Raw genomic sequence first — 19,890 nt, forward strand, 5'->3', positions numbered from 1 at the left:
ACATTGATAACTGTTTTACTATATATATATCAACTTGGTCAACTCATGTTTGTTTTGCGCCATCTTCAAGACTTAGAATCAAGGCATACAATCCCGGCATCTAAGCATTTCTACATCGGCATCTTCAAGTCCTCTCAGTATCGAACCCACTCCTTTGTTCATCTAATTTTATATTATTTCCTCTAGTACTCTAATTAGTTGTATGCTTTGAACACGTTCCTTAAATGCTTATTCTTGATTCTTTTATATTTATAAGTCTTATCTATTCCTTATTCTTAGCATTTGCACTCTACAAATGGCTTTTGTCACCCTCGTGTGTCAGCCAGCACGTGCCTATCCTGGTATTCAGGGAATATCGGGATCGGGGTGTGTCAAATGGGGTCTCACGTCTCTACTTATAATAAAGTATTCCATGTAGAGAAGACAAAGATAAATGATAAACACATATGTTAAAGATGAAATAAAAATAAAATTTTACCTACTTTGTTTACCTATTTTATTGAGTGACACTTTTTCAATGAGACAATCAGGTTGGCAACTCTTAACGTCAACTATTATAGTATAGATTGTACAATTTTATTTATTTTGTTTGCCTACACCATTGGAGATGCTCAATCCCAAATGAACCGATTCCCCATCATCAAACAATTGTGATGGTCAAGCCATATTTGTTTAGATTCCTAGAACTCTCAATAGCGCTTAAGTATGTTACCCGCTTTTATTGGCCCGCACAAAGGGTTATGGCCTAATTATGTGTTGCTCGGCTTCTTTAATGCTAAAGTTTTAGGCTTCTCGAGTCATTTGATTTTAGGTCAATCAAAATATATAATTATATGTATATTTCAATTATATTTAGGGAACTTTAATGAAAAGTTCTTGGTATTGTTCACTTTAACGAAAAACCACATTTTTACACAAAAAAATCAATCATGGTACTATTCACTTTACCATTTATTTTGTCCTTATCATTAAAACTCAAAGTTTTCAAACCCTTTTAATTAGTTTTCCTTTATATTTACCCAAATTAATAAGTGGACAATCGAATTTCTACAACATTAATGTATCCAAATCGAATGAAAATTACAAACTAGTGTCATTAGTTGTACAGTTGCAAGCAGTGAAGGGGATAAAATAGAAGACTTAAGTAGTATTTTTAGGGGAACTTTAACGAAAAGTTCCCGGTACTGTTTATTTTAACGAAAAACCACATTTTTACACTAAAAAATCAATCTTGGTCCTATTCACTTTACCCTTTATTTTGTCTTTAACGTTAAAACTCAAAGTTTTCAAGGTTTTTTCATTAATTTTCCTATATGATATAAATTGTCGGAAATTAACTGTTAAATGTGCACTCAAAAAGCAAAGAAACTTGACAGACTATAGAGGTCCACTTAAAAGACAATGTATATTGTACGGTGATCTATTGTGGAATGACCCAGCCCCTCCAGATCATCAACCTTTGGAATTATCATGGTTGATTCTATGAACACCCAAGAACAGTCCAACAATAGAGACAGGTGTGATATCCACACATCCCATTTTACTTCTCACACACTTTTTTAATTTTCGGCCGTCGAATCGGATGAATTGAAGTAGATCAACGGACATAAATTATCAAGGAGTGTGTGAGAAGTAAAATGTGGTGTGTGGATAGCGCACCCCATTTTATAAATCCACATGGAGGCTTTGCCTGGGTCGGGTCATAATCTCCCAGGGCTTAGGCCCTGGTGTGGACTTGATTTGGTTAGCTCGTAATGGAGCCCATAACTGGACTCCTAACTGGACTCCTAGGAAAGGGTATTGAATAATATAAACTCCTTTGTATTGGGATTGGGCAACACATGATCCAACTGTTTGTTAAAATTTTAGAGTTTTGAACCAGTAATCTATTTGTACATGATCCAACATTGATATTGCTCCCCACTTAAACCGTTTTCATACTCATTAAATGTTAATTTTTATCATAAAAGACTACGTGTTGTTAGTAATGAAACCATTCACTTGTTTATTGAATTTTCTTTTTGTCAAATTACGTTCAATTTTACATTGTTTGACACATTTCTCTAACTGTTTGGACAATCAAATTTAGTTATTGGAGAAGAGTATGTTGTGTATCCAACCTAATATAAACAAAAGAATGACTGAGGCTTTTTTTCTTCACTTGTTATGCCTGTTTTAATTCTGAAGCTTAATTCTCCTTTAGAGTAGTTCCACCGGGGAACTGATAGGCCATCACCCAGCCAAAAAACCAGCCTGGCACCCAAGCTATCCACTCTAGTCGAGCATTTTGACTGGCACCCAGCCCAAGCCAGGCAAAAGACCAGCCTAAAATTGATAGACCCACATGCCGGGCCATCTGACGTCAGCCGGGCCATCAACCTCACACACGATCAACACGTCGCAGAGCTCATCGGGGTTGAGGTTGATTTTGGGGCGGAGGGAGATTTCGGGGCCTTCACCAAAAGGCGTCTGACCTCGGAATCTAACACGGGCCCACGGGTACCAGCCCGAATTGTCATACAGGTCGGTGCTGAGCAGGTGACAGGCTGGATCCGCGGCAGCTACTGCCGAGGGAACCACCGGTTGAGGAAAAGATCAAATTGGGTTAGTGGGGTTGGATTGATAGGGAATTTGATAGGCAAAATTGTTGGAATATTGTGGAGGAATAAAGATTGGGGATTGTGAACCGGAAGGAAAGTTGGAATCCGGTGGGATTATCATTGCACAGGGTGGTGGGTTTTTGCAAAGCTCCACCCAATAGAGAGAAAGAGAGAGATGCAGAGGGAGGTTAAAGCGAGTTGGCGTCGGGAGTGGCGTTTGGGGATGTAGAGGGAGAGTATAGAGTTCTAGTGGAACCGTGGAGGTTCCTGACTTTTTTTTTAAATTTTTTTAAATTTATTTTTAAATATAATAAATTTATTATTTTTATTATTTTATAATAAAAAATAATAATATTTTAATAAAATTGACTAGGCTATTTTTTGTTAGGGGTGGAGATGCTTTGGTATATTACTGTTCACTGAAGTATATTACTGTTCACTTGAGTGGATAAATGCGCTGGGTGTTGGCGCAAAGTCTTTAGGGGTGGACTTACTTATAGTTTGTTCATTTTAATGGCTAAAAGAAGAAGGGCGTGCGTGTATGTTTTGTGCAAAAATGGTATTAAAACACAAATAAACAATGAATGGGAGGCTTAGTCGTCTCTCTCGCATCTTAGTGTAGATAATATTATGGGTAAATTACATAAAACTACCTTAATTATTGGGTCATTAACAGTTTCATACCTCGTCTTTAAAAAGTTTCAATGTCATACCTTATCTTCGAATTTATTGCAGTGTCATACCTTCCATCAGTTGTGTGTCAATTCCTCTGTTAAATGCTGACAGGGCCCATTTTCTATTAAAAAAATTAAAAAAAAATTAAAAAAAAAAAAAAACGAAACCCAAATCCCATCACCCTCACCCCCAACCCCCGAAACCCCATCCCCTTCATCATCTTCATCTTCCCGTCCACCCCCCACCCCCCCCCCCCAAAAAAAAACCTTCCTTCCAAACCCAGAACCCCAACCAGATTGTCCAAATCGTCGCACCCTACCCAACCCTTCCTTCCCATTGAAGTCGGACCACCTCAACTGGTTTTTTTTATTTATTTATTTTTTATTCATTTGTTTGTTAGATTTTGAATGGGAGGGAAGGTGAAGAGAGTGGAGGAGAGGGAGGTGGGTGGGAGGCTCAGGAGGGAGAAATGGGGGGGGGGTGCGTTTGCGAGGGAGTGGGGGTAGGGTTTTGGGTTTGGAAGGAAGGTTTTTTTTTGGGGGGGGGAGGGGGATGGGAAGATAAAGATGATGAAGCGGATGGGATCTGGGTTTCGTTTTTTATTTATTTAATTATTTAATATTTATTAATATAAAGTGGACCATGTCTCATGCCACGCCAGCATTTAACAGTGGAATTGATAGATAACTGACGGAATGTATGACATTGCAACAAATTCAAAGATAAGGTATGACATTTAAACTTTTTAAAGACAAGGTATGAAACTGTTAATGATCTAATAGTTAAAGTAGTTTTATGTAATTTACCCTAATATTATATGTATTAAAGAAAATACAAACCCTAATTGTGGTCAAATGTGGACGTGCCAACTTGCTATCCTCATTCCATAATCATAGGGCATCTAAATATTGTTGAATAGGTATTAATTAATCGGGTAATCTCTGAATCTCATATAAAAATCTGGCACTGACAAAGTGACTACCTTCTTTCGCCCTGTACATATCCAATTCTGATGCACGCCTATTTTTCTTTATCATTTTTCCGTGCCAACTTGTTTTGTTTGGCTTGTAAGAATCCCAAGCTTCACACATGCACACCACACCTTGGATTAGAAAGTTGTTTTAACTAAATTGCCTCATCACAGTTTTACATGTATGAGGGATTGATGTTAGTATAATTATTATGAACATACGTTTAAGTTGTTGATTGACTCTCAGTACTAAATATGATCTGCTACCCTTATGGCTCCTAACTTAACCGTTTAGGTCCAACACAAAGCTACTTAGTTTCAACTGAACCATCCATGTGTGAGGTTTTTTCAAAACACCTTTGGCACTATTAGTGTATAACTATTTTCCTTTAATTATTAACTCATTCTTTATCCTCACGCGCACATGCGAAAAAGTTCATTGTACATTTTCGATATCAAATTAAGTTGTTTCACATTCGTACTTTGCCTACAATCACAAAACTCCAACACAAGTTAGCAAAATGTACTGTAAAACGATAAGAAATTTATTATGCTCCGACATGCACAAGATCAATGAAGTGTTAAGTGTGCGGCTAAAAATTTTGGAATATAAAGATTCACATTCTAGTAGACCAGTACATACTAAAAAATCCGTAAAAAGATTCACTTGTTATAAGAACTGTCCCCATATATATTCTCCGACTATAGGCCATTTGTAATCTAATTCGCGATACAGCTTTTGTAAAAATGTGTAAAGAGCAATGGTAATGGGCACAGTTAGCTTCCTACTCTGCTAGCATAATATTAATATTCCAATAGAAGCTATATACTATTGATTCACAACACCTTACTACATAGAGGAATCCGGATCCTCACCGGATCATCTTTGTGAGGATTTCGGAATTCTGCGAATTATGTCTGTTCATCGTATATTGTGCGGTAAAAAATTATTTTAAATATTTTTATTTAAAATTAACACACAAACAGTACCTGATAAAAATTGATCGCACTATGTACGACAAACGTACTAGATTCAGATCTCTAGGATCCTCAATAAAAGAATCTAAGGAGGATCATGTTGGTAGATAGAGTAATGGAATTGGATCCTCTCTCAGGCAATGCCTCGGGATCCTCCTGGTCGAATAATATAGACCTTTGGATTTTGATCAAATAGTTACAAACAAGAAGATTTCCCTAAAATTATAATAATTATAATTGTTAAATAAAAAATCAACGGTATGTGTTGTCTGGTCAAGATGATCAGAGGATCCAATTCTAGAGTAATATCTCATCGATAAATTTGACAAGTGTCGTTTAAGTATGAAGAAAGATTAATTTCATGAACAGTGATTTTCACTGACTAGTTTTGTCGTATGGTTTGTCAATCCACCACCTTTGCTGCTGCTGCATCGATCGCTGTTTCCCAAGTCATGTGACTCATCTGGAATTAATACATTTTGAAGAACACAATCATTTAGTTTGTAGATGACACTTGATGATACGCACGGGCAAAAATCAAGCAGGATATGCTTAGACTTCAACTTGTAACCAAAGGGTTCACTGGAATGCTGATGCAATGGATTATAAGGCTAAAATGTTTCTGCACATAATCTTGGGAAAACCGTGTCTTGCAGCTTGATTATAATGTCTAGACTCTAGAGTAATGCATACGACCAACACACTTATATATACAATCTCTAATACACGTAAATTTTATCTATAATTATAACGTACATTTTTATTAGGCTAAAAGGTTCTTTTCTGTTTGGGCTTATTAGGCTTAAAAATTTATTATAAAATGTTGTTACATTGAACTCTACATTCCTTTCATCTTTTCATAACTAATCAAAATTTGATTAGAAACTAATTAATTGCTATTTTCCCATTAAACTAAGTTGTAAAATGGTACCACATCATGGATGGAGGACCACTGACCCGTCATGGAGATATATCAACTTTCTTTATCTCACACATTATAGATTACATGATGAGTGATGTGATGAATGTATTCTCCATGTAAGTAAGTTGTTCTCATAAATTTGCATATGCACATTTTTAGTGTAGTAGATGAAAAGAGGTGACCCACACATGCACATTTCTAGATGTGTGGCATTGAATTTTCAGAAGATCTAGTTTGACAAAAAAAAAAATGCAGAAGATCCAGCATGCCATGAAATTCCAAACTATAAGTGCACAACAAAAAATCAGATGCAAATCAAGGGATCATATATGTCAGCTATATTGTCATTGGTCCACATATAATACTCCTATATATTTCTTTCACCTAATCTTTGAATTAAGAACTACTTGAAACCTAATTCCTATTTTGTTAATATATATTCTTGTCAAATTGGTTTGATCACGAGCACGTTTATTGAGCAATAAAATATTATTATATAATACGATTAGGTAATAAACAAATAGAGAGGGCTTTTTACACACACCTAAAAGCAAGTTCAACCAATCCAGACATACTTTCTATTTAAGGATCCCTTTTATGCAATAAAAAGAAAAAGAAAATTAACATTTAGGCAATTGTTCAAAGAAAAAAAAAGAGTCAGAATTGTTGTGGTCAAAGCATATGTTCAATTTACAATATTGAATGCAAATTATAACATAAAAGGTAATTAACTAGTAATTAAGCAAACTAATAATTAAATTAGTATTATTTACGTGAGGGTCATGTGCAGTCTGGTCTACTTCAAACCCTAGAAACACAAAGACCAGTACTCGAGGCCTTCACCCTGAGAAATAAGTGCTCCAACCAATCGTATTACTTCTTCATGCAACTCACTCTAAGATTTTTATGGTTTTTTAGGGCTCTGGATACTGAAAGAGCACAGCACGTATTGTTTCAAAGACAAAAGTGCTACTTATAAACCCTAATATTGTATTCATTTCCTTTGTCTATCTGTCCCCCTACTATTCCCTTTTGGATCAAGATCATTTCATGAACTTAGGAGGCTGAGCTTTCTGAGCAAATCACACGGACCGTTGTATTAAAATTCAACGGTTACAAACAGAAAACTTATCTAAAAATTATAATAATTGTAACTGTTGAATTTTGATCCAACATGCCGTATGATTTGTTCAGGAGGCTCAGCCTCTTAAGCTCATAGAGAATCCTGATCCCTTTTGTCACGTAAAACTTTTATTAAAAGACTGCATGCCCTTTTATTTTCTTTTTAATTTTATTTACCACAACTTGCACATGCAAAAAGAAATTGTGCAGCTTGCCAAATAATCACGTATATCCACAACAAGACAATCCTCTTCCTACATGGGATCTGATTAACTTTCCTCACAGTCGTCGTATCTATTTGTATCTTGAGAAATGCTAAGAATCTCTCAAAGTATAATTTTTTATAGAATTTTTGTCACTTCATGTTTACACACGAGAATTAATGTTATTATGAATTGAAAGAAGGTCTATAGAATCTTAATTTTGAAAAAATCCCATTAGCATTTCTCTTATGTTTTTACCCTTTTCACCTCAAATTCTTCTTTTTCTTTTCGCTGTCTTTTTGCGCACTAAGTAAATTATTTATATCAAACACTTTCATATTTGGCAGCCTTTGTAGTATTAGTATGTGCAATGTAGCATCAACCTTTATAGCTCTCTTGTCGCTCAATCATCAATTCCATGATCAAAATATCACGTCTCTTTTTTTCAACCTGGGAGAGAGAGAGAGAGATTATAAGAGAGAGTGAGAGAGACTTATAAGTGGTAGTTGGGTTCTTCTCTTCCATCAAGAAGGTTAGATGACAGAAACCCAAAATAGCATCCTCTCTGCATAACGCAGATTTCCAAAGCCTCACACAATCTCCTTCTATCTCTCTGAGTGGCTCAATGGATCCTGTGACAAAAGGCTCCATTAATAGACGGAAAGTGAAGGGAGTTGAAGCCATGAAAAACACAAAAAGGGAAGTCAACAGGGGAGCATGGACAGCAGAAGAAGATCAGAAACTGGCTGAGGTTATTGAAATACATGGTGCAAAAAGGTGGAAGACAATTGCATCTAAAGCAGGTATGTGTGTGTGTGTGTGTGTGTGTATCATATATACTTAACATTAAATTAAGCAGGTACTCGACTTATTGAATAATGATCGAGAGCTTAAAAGTGTCTTAATTTTGATTGATCCAGGCCTCAATAGGTGTGGTAAAAGTTGCAGGCTAAGATGGTTGAACTATCTCAGACCAAACATCAAGAGAGGCAACATATCTGAGCAAGAAGAGGACTTGATCGTTAGGCTTCACAAACTTCTTGGAAATAGGTATCCATTGATTTCATACGATAATTAGCATCAAAATTTTAAAGTACATAAATAGTGTGTGAAGGATTAGGGGGTATTCAATTGGGGTCTAGGATCCCTCTAATCGCTCAGAGCAGGAGGTAGACTGTTGAGACAGTTCGATGACTTGGCCCTGATATATAATTTTGCTCGCCTTATCCTATAGTCCTTGCCAATGTCAGATTTACTTACAAAATTGATCATTCTCTTATGGGTTTTTAATTTCTTATTAGGTGGTCTTTGATTGCCGGGCGATTGCCGGGTCGAACAGATAATGAAATAAAAAACTACTGGAATTCTCATTTGAGCAAGAGAATGAACCAGAAGGAGAAGCAAAATGGAGCCAATTTAACAAGACAAATGATCTCCACAGATCATCAGAAGGATCGTGTACAAATGAAAGAAGATTCGTCATCGGAAGAGGGTGCTACTAGTACTAGTACTAGTACTACAAGTGCTGCATCTAAAGGAGGTGATCAAAACTCCAACATTAATATTGATGTGGATGATTTCTTTGATTTCTCCAATGAGGGGCTTTTGAATTTGGAGTGGGTGAGCAAGTTCCTTGGACAAGATGATGGCAGATGGTTTAACTGACCAATAGTGCAGTTTCATGCTAATTAATCATAGTTGTATGTCATAATTTCACCGTCTGTGAGCTAATGGAGTTCATGACGGTGCGCTGAAACTATTGTACATCAATATAAACTTAGATGAGTTTACTTCTGCCCTTTCTTCTGCACATACATACTTGGCAAATATATACAATATTTCCGGTAATTAAATAATCGTCGACGATATGAATTAGTTTATCAATTCTGTTTTTGGTTCAATTTCATTTTATATTTATTTGTATAAAGACGATCACACAATGAGGGCTTGTATAAAGAAAAGCGAAAGAAAAAAAAATGGATGGTTTACATTGTGTAGTGGTGGGAGCACTCCTCCTTCAAATGTAGAATCACTCTCTTATGTGGACGTAAAAATTTCCAAATTTCATCCGATACCAACATGAGGTAGAAGAAAGGAGAATGGTCTTCGCAAACTCTTTTTCTTTTTCTAAATACTTAGTTTCGTCCCCCGACAAATACAGAGGACAAACATACAAGACTCTCTCTCTCTCTCTCTCTCTCTCTATATATATATATATGTGTGTGTGTGTCTCTCTCCCTGCGTCCATATATAATATATACACGCAGACATACATGTAAAATATTTGTAAAGTGGAAAACAGTGAACCTGCAGAAGGAAGTTGAAAGATAGCAATCTAAGGCATTTGAAAGACGATGAACAGAAGCCTAATCACTGCATGGCTTGTCATGTAGTTCCCAGTTGGTTCTAGAGATTCTTTTTTAATAGTGGAGGATTTAAAGCAAAGATAGCGAGTAACGAAAAAAGAGAAACTGAGTTTGTCCATATTATATTGTGGACAATTTGTTAGTGCATAAATCTGTGATGTACGATAAGACAGAAGGCTGCATCTCTGTATGCTTTTAAAATTTACCATTTGCTTGCCAGACTTTCCTGGGACAAATCTTTAACTTGTTCCACAATTATTTGTTCTTTTTTATTCATCAGAAAATTGCAACCATGAGATGTTAATTAACATGAAAAAAACAGTGTGTTTTGCTATTTGTTTTCCGATCTGAATTAAGTTGACACACGTCACGGACAAAAACTAGTGGTGAAGTCGTGATTCATGCTTATATTTACCAAGTCGAAGACTAATTAGAGAATACAAAATTTTATTATATTAGTCTATATAGTAGTGTTAAAAGACACCAAAACAAACTTGAATATCCAAATAACAATATCTCATTTGTATTATGGAGAAGTGTTGTCATCAGTTGAGCGTCATTCAATAGCTGAAATGCTCCACATGCCCACGACATACGATAACATTCTCATTGTTTATATTTGAATTTTAATCCTCTAGATATTTTGGTCAATAAGCCCCTAGTTTCAAGTTTCATTACAATACAGGTTTGTGGTATTTTCCTTTGGTCAGTGAGTGGTGATTACCTTATAGATGTTCATATCATATCCTCTATTCGTTGATGTTGAAAGTCATTGACAATGGGGTGACCTATGTATGAGTATATATAATTTGGACACCATGCAATCAAAGTTTATTCATGAAATTGAGCTTCAGCTATGGTGAGAACAACTTGCATGACACATGTTTACTCTTACAGTGCCGTTTTGTGCCAATATAAGGACATGTAGAAAAAAGCTAATACATGTCATGTATTATTAGCACGGAACGTCATGTGACGGTAAACTCGTGCCATGCAAGTCCTTCTCCCGGGAAATGCTGAAAGAGATGTGGTCCTTCCAGCCTGAATAATTGTTCATGTTGCATCCATATATAGGTCAAGAAATTGTTAGGCAGACAAACAGTACACCCACACATTTGTTTATTATACCTTTCACAGATATAATATCAGTTCCTATAAAGTCGATTTGTCTATTCTGTCACACATGAATTCATATTAATTATTTGTAAGTATGAATATACATAGCGATAACTTCTCTACAAGTGCATTAGAAGTTTCAATCTATATATCTAAGAGCTTAGAAAATTATCTTATGTTCTAGTGTACGGTATGCACCAAATGAATGACGGATTAGACGTGTAGCCAATGATGCAATAAGCAAAGATCCAACGGCCAAAAAATTTAGTATGTTGTATACACCAATGCATAATAAAAAAAAAAACCCAAACTCTCATTCATTGAACACATAATATCGAACACAAGAATAAACGCTTTTAATCACTTAATCTCATGTCATCTTTTGCCGAAGGGAAGGCCAAACCTTCCGGTCAATTTCTTAGAACTTGTATTGCACTGAGTTTTTAGCCACTGCTCAATTTAGTTTGAAATTCAGAGACCAAGTAATTCACCTATCCCAAACCAAAGGAAAAATACAAAATTTCCATCAATTTTTAGGACCATTGCCATTAAGCCCCTGCTATACAGAAATCTCTAAATATCTTTCTCCCACTTGTATCCATTAACTGGTTGGACGTCGATCTCAAAATGTCCAAATTATCACTAATAGCAGCAATTTTTTTCTCTAAAAGTCCTTTGCATACTCATTTGGCACTTTTATGCTATTTAAAAATGTATTAACTCAACTCACTTTTCAACCAACTCCTTAAATTTCATCTCACTTGAAAATATTCATATCTTAACTTTATCTTATCTTATGAGACCCCAAATTTTATTTTCATACTATTTATTAAACAATACTTTTGAATAAAATACTTTGTGAATCCCAATTTGCTAACTTGAAGAAGTAGTAACTTATCTTTTTAGAGATGCTTTTAAACTAGCAAGTGAATATTGTAATTAAAAACCATTTAACTTACTCAAATTAGCTTTTTATCTCCAACAACATTATCTGTTAGCAAACTTTGATTATATTTTTTTTTCTTTCCAAACGATGTAGAAACTTTGATTAAATTCGAATCGATACGTGTGCTTCAGAAGTCAGAGTGTGAACAACCATTCTTGTTCAAACTCATTCCAACTATGAAGGCAATTCAAAACCCAATCCACTTATTTTCTAAAACAACCTTCTCTCTTATTTTTCTCCAGATTGACTCTTGAATTGAAGATGAATTTTTTGAGTTCGACTCTTGACTCTTAAAAAATATAGTTTTGGTTGTTTTGCAGCATCACTTCAGGATGCTCTTAGATCGACAAAAATACTTTCGAATATGGAATAAAGGTAGTTGATGAACAGTAACATTATGAATCCAGTTTTGACATTACATCTTTGGATATTGATGGAGAACTAACAAAAGTTACATCCCTACCAATAGGAAATCATAGCATATATACAAAAAGAAAAAGTTTTGAACTATGGTCTTTTCTACCGTATCTCCACCTGCTCAGAAGTTTCAATTGACGAAAACTCACGTTCCCTTTGCTTTTGCAGAATGAACTCTTTTGTGTTCACCTGAACAAGCAGCGCTAATATAAGTTAGTGATCAAAGAACACTCAAAAGATCATTATCTTTTGGGAGAGGAAGAGAAGTGATTGTTCAGGCTAATTTGGTATTGTATCCCGAGGACATATCTAATAATATCGAGATAAATAAAATACTTATTAAGAAAAAAAATACAGAAAAGTAATTCCGAACTGATGCATAAACTGCATACTTACTTACATTGTGTGCCAGCCCGAACCTGAGTGTCAGCCCCATGCCATGGAGCAAGCATAGTTAACCACCAGTTTACCATCAAAACCAAAATTCTGCAATGTTGATAAAGACAAGTTAGTAGAATCCTGCATTTATCCTAAACAGGTTGAGCATAACACATCACTAGAATCTTAACCACACTTAACAAATGATGCAATTTATCACTTCCCTCCACCAAAAGATTTTGGAACTGATAAACTGAACCACACAACTTTAAAAATCAAGTTATAATAATATTTCTTGAGTTATACAAACTTACATTATACAGATCAATCACCAATTCATCTGGGTTTGGCGAGAATGCACTGTTTACATATACAAACTGCAAAACCGGGAAGATGAGATTAGGACACCAAAACTTATCGACTACTACTACAATTATCTAAAGATACAATGATGAGATCATTTATCATTTACCAAGGTCTCCTTGTGAAGTTGCCTTCGTAGAAACTCAATCACTTTAGCAAACTTGTCGGTTCCAAGAATCTATCCATTGAGGAGAACTGAGTTTCATATCCCATTACAAAACTAACAAAACAGAAAAAAAAAATTTCAAGTGCCAGTGGCACAAGATTTCTAGAAGAGGTAAAAAGCAGCTGTTTGAATTTAGATGTCCCGACATAATATCTATTGTTTCTTTTAATCCATTGCAGAGACAATTCAAGACAGATGAAAATGCATCAACTCCCATCATTAAGTATCATTCCAGATATATTCCATTATACTACAAACTTTCATTCAATACGGTATGCAAAATTAATCCTTTCCTGTCATTGTACCGATATGGCTAAAACTTACTCTTTTATCACATTCACATGCCTAAGGCTATTAAGTATGGCTAGAGATCTATGAATTAACCAGAATTCTAGCATGTCTCAATTCATAGAAAGAACTACCGGATTGGTAATCAAGCAAGAGCAACAAACATAAAACCAGAGACAAAAAAGTAAAATTAAAAGAAGCAGGGCTCAAACGTAGTGCTTGAAATCTAAAATTTCATAGAAAGTAAAGGGTTAATTTCACTTTCAACATCCCATATGGAGATCATACCGAATCAGATTTCTATATAGAAGCTCATATAAATCAGCAGTGCAAATACAAATGCCCTAAACAAATCTAAAGAATTCCAACAATGTTATTGAAACAAAAAATCTTCATCATAAACCATGATAAAATAAAGTGGAATACAATTTCAAGATTCATGAACACTACTGTAAGTCTGTAACCACAAAAAGGAATACCTTGAATTTGGATTGCTTGAGTATAGGAGCATCACCAGTAGCTCTCAGATGAACAACCACTGCACAAAATTAGAAACCCAGAAAATAAAAACACCATCGATCAAAGAACAGAAAACCCAAAATCTAAACTGATCAAAACAGTTTAAAAGGATTTAAAACCCCAATTAATCATTGAGAATTAATGGGTTTTCGTAAGAAATCCAAAAGTCTCACCTTTTTTAACAGCACCCGGAGACTCCGTGGTAGCCATTGCAGACGATCTCCGATCGAACGCCTCAAATATATGGTAATTGAGTTTAATTCAATTGAACTTTGTCAAAAAAATCGGAGTTTCAATTCGATTCTGTTGGGACCGGAATTTGAGAAATGGGTTTCAAAGAGGCTTTCCTAGAACCGATACAGTTTCTATTGGATTTGGAGCTTCGTCGACTCGGCCCGATCTGTTTAAGTTTGGTTCATTGGCTTGGACACATTAATTAATTAATTATAATATTCTGACAATAAATAAATAATTACTATATTTTAATATAGGTATGCTATATTGGCAGTGTTTGAAATTTCTTCAATATGGTTGATGTCCGAAAATTCAGAAAAAGATATGAAGAGGAGGGTGAAGTCTAAATTCACTATGTATCGGAAAAATTCTTAAATTTTTGCTAAATTCGATAGATTTCTTCGATATTTCTAGCATATCAATTAAATATCGGAGAAATTCTTATATTTCGTCTAAATAGTGTTTGACATTTTTAAAATTTTCATTTTAAATACCAATCATTTTTGACAAAAGCAACTGTTGGGGAACTTTTAGGTTGATGTGGATTTGAGCTTTGAGAATGTCCTCTTATCTCCCTTGGTTCGGTTTCGTACCAAGTCCCAGAATATCTCGAAGGAGTTAGCTTGTCTTAGGAAATATCCCGGTTAGATAGATGCCTCGAAGATGACATGATTAAGTAAATAATGGCTTGCTCAAGTGAGGCATGATGTGGAATTTCTTATGTGGTATTTCTTGGTTCTGTCTCTGTTCTTCCTTTCCTTGCTTAATGGCTCTCCCCTTCCTTTTGTAAGTGAAGGGTTCTTCTCTAGGCTTCAAGGGGATCTCCTTTTGTGGCTTGGTCTTCCCCTTCCTTTCTCCCTAACTCTCATACTATTTCTCTTTTGTTGTAAGTTATCTGTACTGTTAAAACCTGCATTCTGCTTCTTCCCAAGGCACGGCTTTCTTGGGCTAGCCTTTCGTAGGCGCTACTTTAGGCAACGCGCCTCATAGTTTTCACTCGTTGATTGTCTGTGCAAGCAAGGAAGGGAAATCATTAAATGCCTGACTTGCTGAGCTTAGAGTGCATTTAATGTTGGAATCTAGTTTAGTCCTAACTAAGAGGTTGGCTTGCTAGGGAAAGAGGCAAACTAGGCTAGTTCTCTCTCAAACTTACCCACGTGGAATACAAAGGTTATGGGCTTGGACTTTTGGCTCCCAAGCAACCCGAAGTCTTTTATAATCTTGACTCCACATAGGCCCAATGAACTCCTGTAACCATCCACACCACAATTCATGTGACTTGGGCTTATCTTAGCATGAATAGTGATTAGCGTGATAAATAGGCATGGCGTAATCCGGTCTAATTACCGTAGCATGGCATGTTCGTAAATATATTTCTTCCTCAATCCCGCACCTTTGCATTATATTTGGGCTTGAATAGAGACTTGCATGACAATTGGGCTTCAAGGCTTGGTCAAGTTTGCATGTGACATTTTTGGGCCGCAACATTAGCCCTCTTGATTATTTGGTTGTGAAAGACCTTGAGTGGGCTAAATAATCAAACTCAGGCCCAAGAGATTTTTGAACGTGTACAATTCCTTTTTTTTTATGTAATATATTTGAACGAACAATTTTTTTTAGTTGTATATACTTAGTTTCAATTTTACAATATAATTTTTTTAATCTTCGTATTTAATATTTTTTATATGCAATTATTTTTTTAATTGATTAATGAAGCTTTTTCATCTTGTAATAATTTTTTTTTCTGTAGTGACAATTATTTTTCGCTAATGCGGTAAAGTACCATAGTATAATATGTATATTGCCATTGTGGTAAAGCACCATATGTATAATAGGTATAAAATTGTTAGTCTTACGTTAATGAAATGGAAGGAGAAGAAGATGTGACAACTTGAATCAATTAAAACTGGCCCATTTCTTTCATTGATTTTATTGCAACAAACAACTACATACAGTAGAGAGAGAATTCTGAGGAATTATTTTTTTACACAGCCTCCTACTGTAGATCACCATAAAATATAGTAGCTAGACTTCTCAATGATCAAAAACTTGGGCCGTTGTTCCATTTGACTACCAGATAATCAAAGTCAACTTCATCATCGTCACACGTACACAAACATAGACACAATAATTACAAGTATTTTTCTCATAATTAATAGGGAATTATGCATATAATAAGCTAATTAGGGTTTTGAAGGTTGAACTAAGATATATTATTTGATTAATGATCTGTATTAATTATCTACGAGCCAGCAGTCCAATTCAGATTCAATGATAGGAGCCTTGGATGATCGGAGATCTGGGCCATGCAACTTATTACTCGTGTCTTCAGTGGTAGCAGCAGCAGCAGCTTTACCAGCTCCCTCATTGTTATAGAGCACAGAGAAATCGACATTAAGAAAATCGGATAGAAAATTCTCGTCCATCTTAAAATCCACCAAAAACTCACACGAATTATTGTTTTCATCGTCCAAAAATGACATTGGTAACAAAGGTTCATCAATCCCCACCATTGGATTATTCACCGCCTGGTTTAGTGTTGGTGCTGCATTGACCACTTGTTCAGTACTGTAACCAAACTTTTGGGACTCATGGGGCAAGACCACTTTTGTGCACCTTGATGCTTTGGTTCTGACCACTTTGGTGCATGAAATATTTGTACTAGGTTTAGGTGACAGCGTAGGTTTTGGTTTTTCTTGGGTTGGTCTACGATTTCCATCAGAACATGAGCGACCTTCAACTTGAATTCTCTTTCCAATTGTAGTGTTCCAATAATTCTTGATTTCATTGTCTGTTCGGCCTGGAAGCCTTCCAGCTATCAAAGACCATCTGCACAGATAAGATAATTTTAAAAAATTTTATAATATAAGGGCAGTGGATCCGAAATTACCAAAGTAGAGAACCTAACTCAAAATGAGTCGACAAAAATAAAAAACCTCAATACATTATGTTATTTCACGTTGAGACATTTCAATTGAAAGTCAAAGTTTAGTAAATTCTCATTGACGGTCAAAATTTAAATTCGTGTATTCCAGACTAATACGAAGAAAAACTCGCACAATTTTTGTTAATAATTATAAACACCCCCCCCCCCCAAAAAAAAAAAAAAATAATAATTACCTGTTGCCCAGGAGCTTGTGAAGCCTGATGATGAGCTCTTCTTCATCACGAGTGATGTTTCCTCTCTTGATGTCAGGTCTTAGGTAGTTCAACCATCGCAGCCTGCAACTTTTGCCACATCTCTTGAGCCCTGAAAAACCCATATATGAAATGTCGTTACGTGATCTACATTTTCTTTTGAAACATATACGTACAGGGAATGAACAACTGTTTGTCACAATTATATGTTTCAATTGTGCAAATTTTGCTATAGTGGAACGAGACCCCTAGTAAGAAAGGGTTCATGAGTGACACACACGCAGATATATGTATGGGTGTATCTCACCTGCTCTTTTGGGAAGGTTTCTCCATTTCCCTTCACCATGATTTCCGATATATTCAGTCAGTACTTTGTCTTCCATAGCTGTCCATGCTCCTCTATTCAACCCCTCATCCTTTGAACAACAAGGACTCCTTCCCATCTATAAGCCGCCCCTATAGAATTAAGGAACCCTAAAATCTCTCTCTCTCTCTCTCTCTCTCTCTCTCTCTCTCAGTGTGGCTCTCTAGTGGCAATACTAATGACCGACTTATTCTGGGTAGATCATGAGAGCGTGGAAGACTCAATATATATATATATATATATATATATATGTATATGTATATACTGAGGCATGCATGGGAGGGGAACTGATTCACAATATCATTAAGGGCAATTGGATCTTAAAATATTCCGACGCATAAAGAAAAAGAAGGGTCATGATTCAAGTGTGTAGGTTGCATGTGATTTAGGGAACCTTGTTTTTGCCTAACATTTTTGCTAGTATTAAAATATATTAAACTATTTATATAGTACAAGATAAGTAAAGATATTAAATTGTGCATACGCTCAATTATTATGTATGCCTGCATTTCTGTAATTATGAGTGGTGATCATGATACCTTTCCATCCGCATTTCATTTTCCTACAGCTGAAAGGACCGTTAAATCCCGATAAAAATAATAAATAAAAAATAATAAAATAAGCATATATAAATTCGATTGACCTGAATGCCTCTCATGGGCTGCTTAATGGTAGCTAACTTTCTCACTCGCCCTTGAAAGTTGGTTGAAAAAGAAATAAAAAACAGCTCCCCAACATGTGCGGAACATCCTTATTCATGTGTGCATTGGTGTTTTTATTTTTTTGGAAGAGTGTGCATTGGTGTTTGAATTGGGAAGCATTGGCCTGTTCATCCCTTTAATGGGGAGTGGCCGCATCTTCCTTTGTTTCACTGTATAAATGGTCGCCATTCTCAACCACACAATTTGACCACATCATGCATGACATCATTTAGGGCATGTGAAGTTCATGAACGTTTGATGGTCATTTGAAAAGGAGAATTTATGTTTTTTGTGATTGGTTGCGTTTTCAAATTGGTACAATAAATTATTGTTTAAACGTGTGATCCGGGTTTTTGAACTCTATCATTGAATTTTAAAAGTTATCCAGAGTTTTCTTTTGGAACTTTAACGAAAAGCTCATGGAACTATTTATTTTAATGAAAAATCACATTTTTACATGAAAAAATCAATCATTGCCCACCCAACACATTGGTGAGTTTGTGATGCATAAGATAATATAGGAAAAATGGAACAAATTTTAGAACATAATAAAAGAGAGCTGCTAGACCCACCATGACACATCCCGACCTAGATCGAGGCATGCTGACCGTCACTTGAGAGTGACGTAGCTATGTGCGCAGTGCGGAAGAATAACAATATAAAGAATTGCGAATAAATAAAAACCAAACTGACTAAGACACTAGATAAGATAAGGTGAAAGACGAGAATAAGTGTGACTACACATAACCAGAGCGTAGGTATCCTAGGTGCAGTCCAGTAGGATAGTTACAAATTATACAATACCAAAGATGGTCCTACATTAGTGATAATCTGTCAGAGCTGCCGTGAATTCCTCGTGAGCCACCAACGAGAACTCCTACCTAAAACCTGGAGGGATGCAAAACAGAGGTGAGTGGGAAAAAACAAAGCTTTTCAAAACCATTTCATTTATCAAAAGTAGTAACCCCTTACTGTAAAACTTGTATAATTCCCAAAAAATAGCATATACGATTATATCCCAAAATCATATTCAAAATAGCAAATCCACCGAATATACCATGTCAAATCTCGGAAAGAAATAAGTAAGCCAGGTGAAATCAATCAATATGAAATAGTATGCAAGCCGGAGTCACATAACGTGACCTGTATGGCTGGGTCTATAACTCATCAACTAGTTCTCTGCATACAAGTCGGAACCACCTAAAGTGGTCTGTACGACAGGTTGGGTGTAAATAAATACGCTTAAGTGCTACGATCACGTGAAGGCTGTGCAAAGTATCGCAAGTCACCTACGAGTCGGAACCACCTGAAGTGGTTTGTACGACAGGCTGACACCTGCCTTGGATCTAAGGTGAGCATGTGGTGTGGGAGGTGAACGATCACGTGAAGGCTAGTCCCTGTCCTCGGTCAGAGCACTAACACCG

At 35.8% G+C, this 19,890-nt stretch overlaps 3 protein-coding genes across 5 annotated transcripts; 1 reads left to right on the forward strand and 2 right to left on the reverse strand.

Moving 5' to 3' along the window:
• The first annotated feature begins 7,818 nt into the window (after nucleotides 1-7,818).
• Nucleotides 7,819-9,264, forward strand: LOC103453605 (transcription factor WER-like). The gene is made up of 3 exons (XM_008393163.4): nucleotides 7,819-8,273; nucleotides 8,391-8,520; nucleotides 8,772-9,264. Exons 1-3 carry the CDS (start codon nucleotides 8,096-8,098, stop codon nucleotides 9,133-9,135), a joined length of 672 nt encoding a protein of 223 aa, XP_008391385.1. The 5' UTR covers nucleotides 7,819-8,095; the 3' UTR covers nucleotides 9,136-9,264.
• Nucleotides 9,265-12,263: 2,999 nt separating this feature from the next.
• LOC103453607 (ubiquitin-like protein ATG12) lies at nucleotides 12,264-14,596 on the reverse strand. 3 transcript variants are annotated; one of them, XM_070804796.1, is made up of 6 exons: nucleotides 14,203-14,596; nucleotides 13,990-14,048; nucleotides 13,166-13,234; nucleotides 13,008-13,070; nucleotides 12,712-12,801; nucleotides 12,264-12,518 (listed from the first exon to the last, which is right to left on the reverse strand). In XM_070804796.1, exons 1-5 carry the CDS (start codon nucleotides 14,237-14,239, stop codon nucleotides 12,742-12,744), a joined length of 288 nt encoding a protein of 95 aa, XP_070660897.1. In that variant the 5' UTR covers nucleotides 14,240-14,596; the 3' UTR covers nucleotides 12,264-12,518; nucleotides 12,712-12,741. The 3 variants fall into 3 exon arrangements, with proteins under 3 accessions (XP_070660897.1, XP_008391386.1, XP_008391387.1); XM_008393164.4 differs by having other exon boundaries at nucleotides 12,264-12,504; nucleotides 12,716-12,801; nucleotides 14,203-14,472; XM_008393165.4 differs by having other exon boundaries at nucleotides 12,264-12,504; nucleotides 14,203-14,470.
• Nucleotides 14,597-16,301: 1,705 nt separating this feature from the next.
• On the reverse strand, nucleotides 16,302-17,927 carry MYB11 (transcription repressor MYB6-like). The gene is given in 3 exon segments (NM_001294029.1): nucleotides 16,302-17,092; nucleotides 17,384-17,513; nucleotides 17,709-17,927. Coding segments are annotated over 3 exon segments (861 nt in total). The 5' UTR covers nucleotides 17,845-17,927; the 3' UTR covers nucleotides 16,302-16,497.
• Between the last annotated feature and the right edge of the window lie 1,963 nt (nucleotides 17,928-19,890).

Source organism: Malus domestica, chromosome 09 (assembly GCF_042453785.1).
Source record: "Malus domestica chromosome 09, GDT2T_hap1".
NCBI classification, from domain to species: domain Eukaryota; kingdom Viridiplantae; phylum Streptophyta; class Magnoliopsida; order Rosales; family Rosaceae; genus Malus; species Malus domestica.

Excerpts from the sequence above, each read along its gene's own strand:
- LOC103453607 (XM_070804796.1), bottom strand. The coding sequence starts at position 14,239 with ATGGCTACCACGGAGTCTCCGGGTGCTGTTAAAAAAG. Across the intron at positions 13,235-13,989 it reads TCAAGCAATCCAAATTCAAG|ATTCTTGGAACCGACAAGTT; the intron begins GTATTCCTTTTT and ends CTCAATGGATAG. Across the intron at positions 13,071-13,165 it reads AACTTCACAAGGAGACCTTG|TTTGTATATGTAAACAGTGC; the intron begins GTAAATGATAAA and ends CCGGTTTTGCAG.
- LOC103453605 (XM_008393163.4), top strand. The coding sequence starts at position 8,096 with ATGGATCCTGTGACAAAAGGCTCCATTAATAGACGGAAAGTGAAGGGA. Across the intron at positions 8,274-8,390 it reads GACAATTGCATCTAAAGCAG|GCCTCAATAGGTGTGGTAAA; the intron begins GTATGTGTGTGT and ends TGATTGATCCAG. Across the intron at positions 8,521-8,771 it reads CACAAACTTCTTGGAAATAG|GTGGTCTTTGATTGCCGGGC; the intron begins GTATCCATTGAT and ends ATTTCTTATTAG.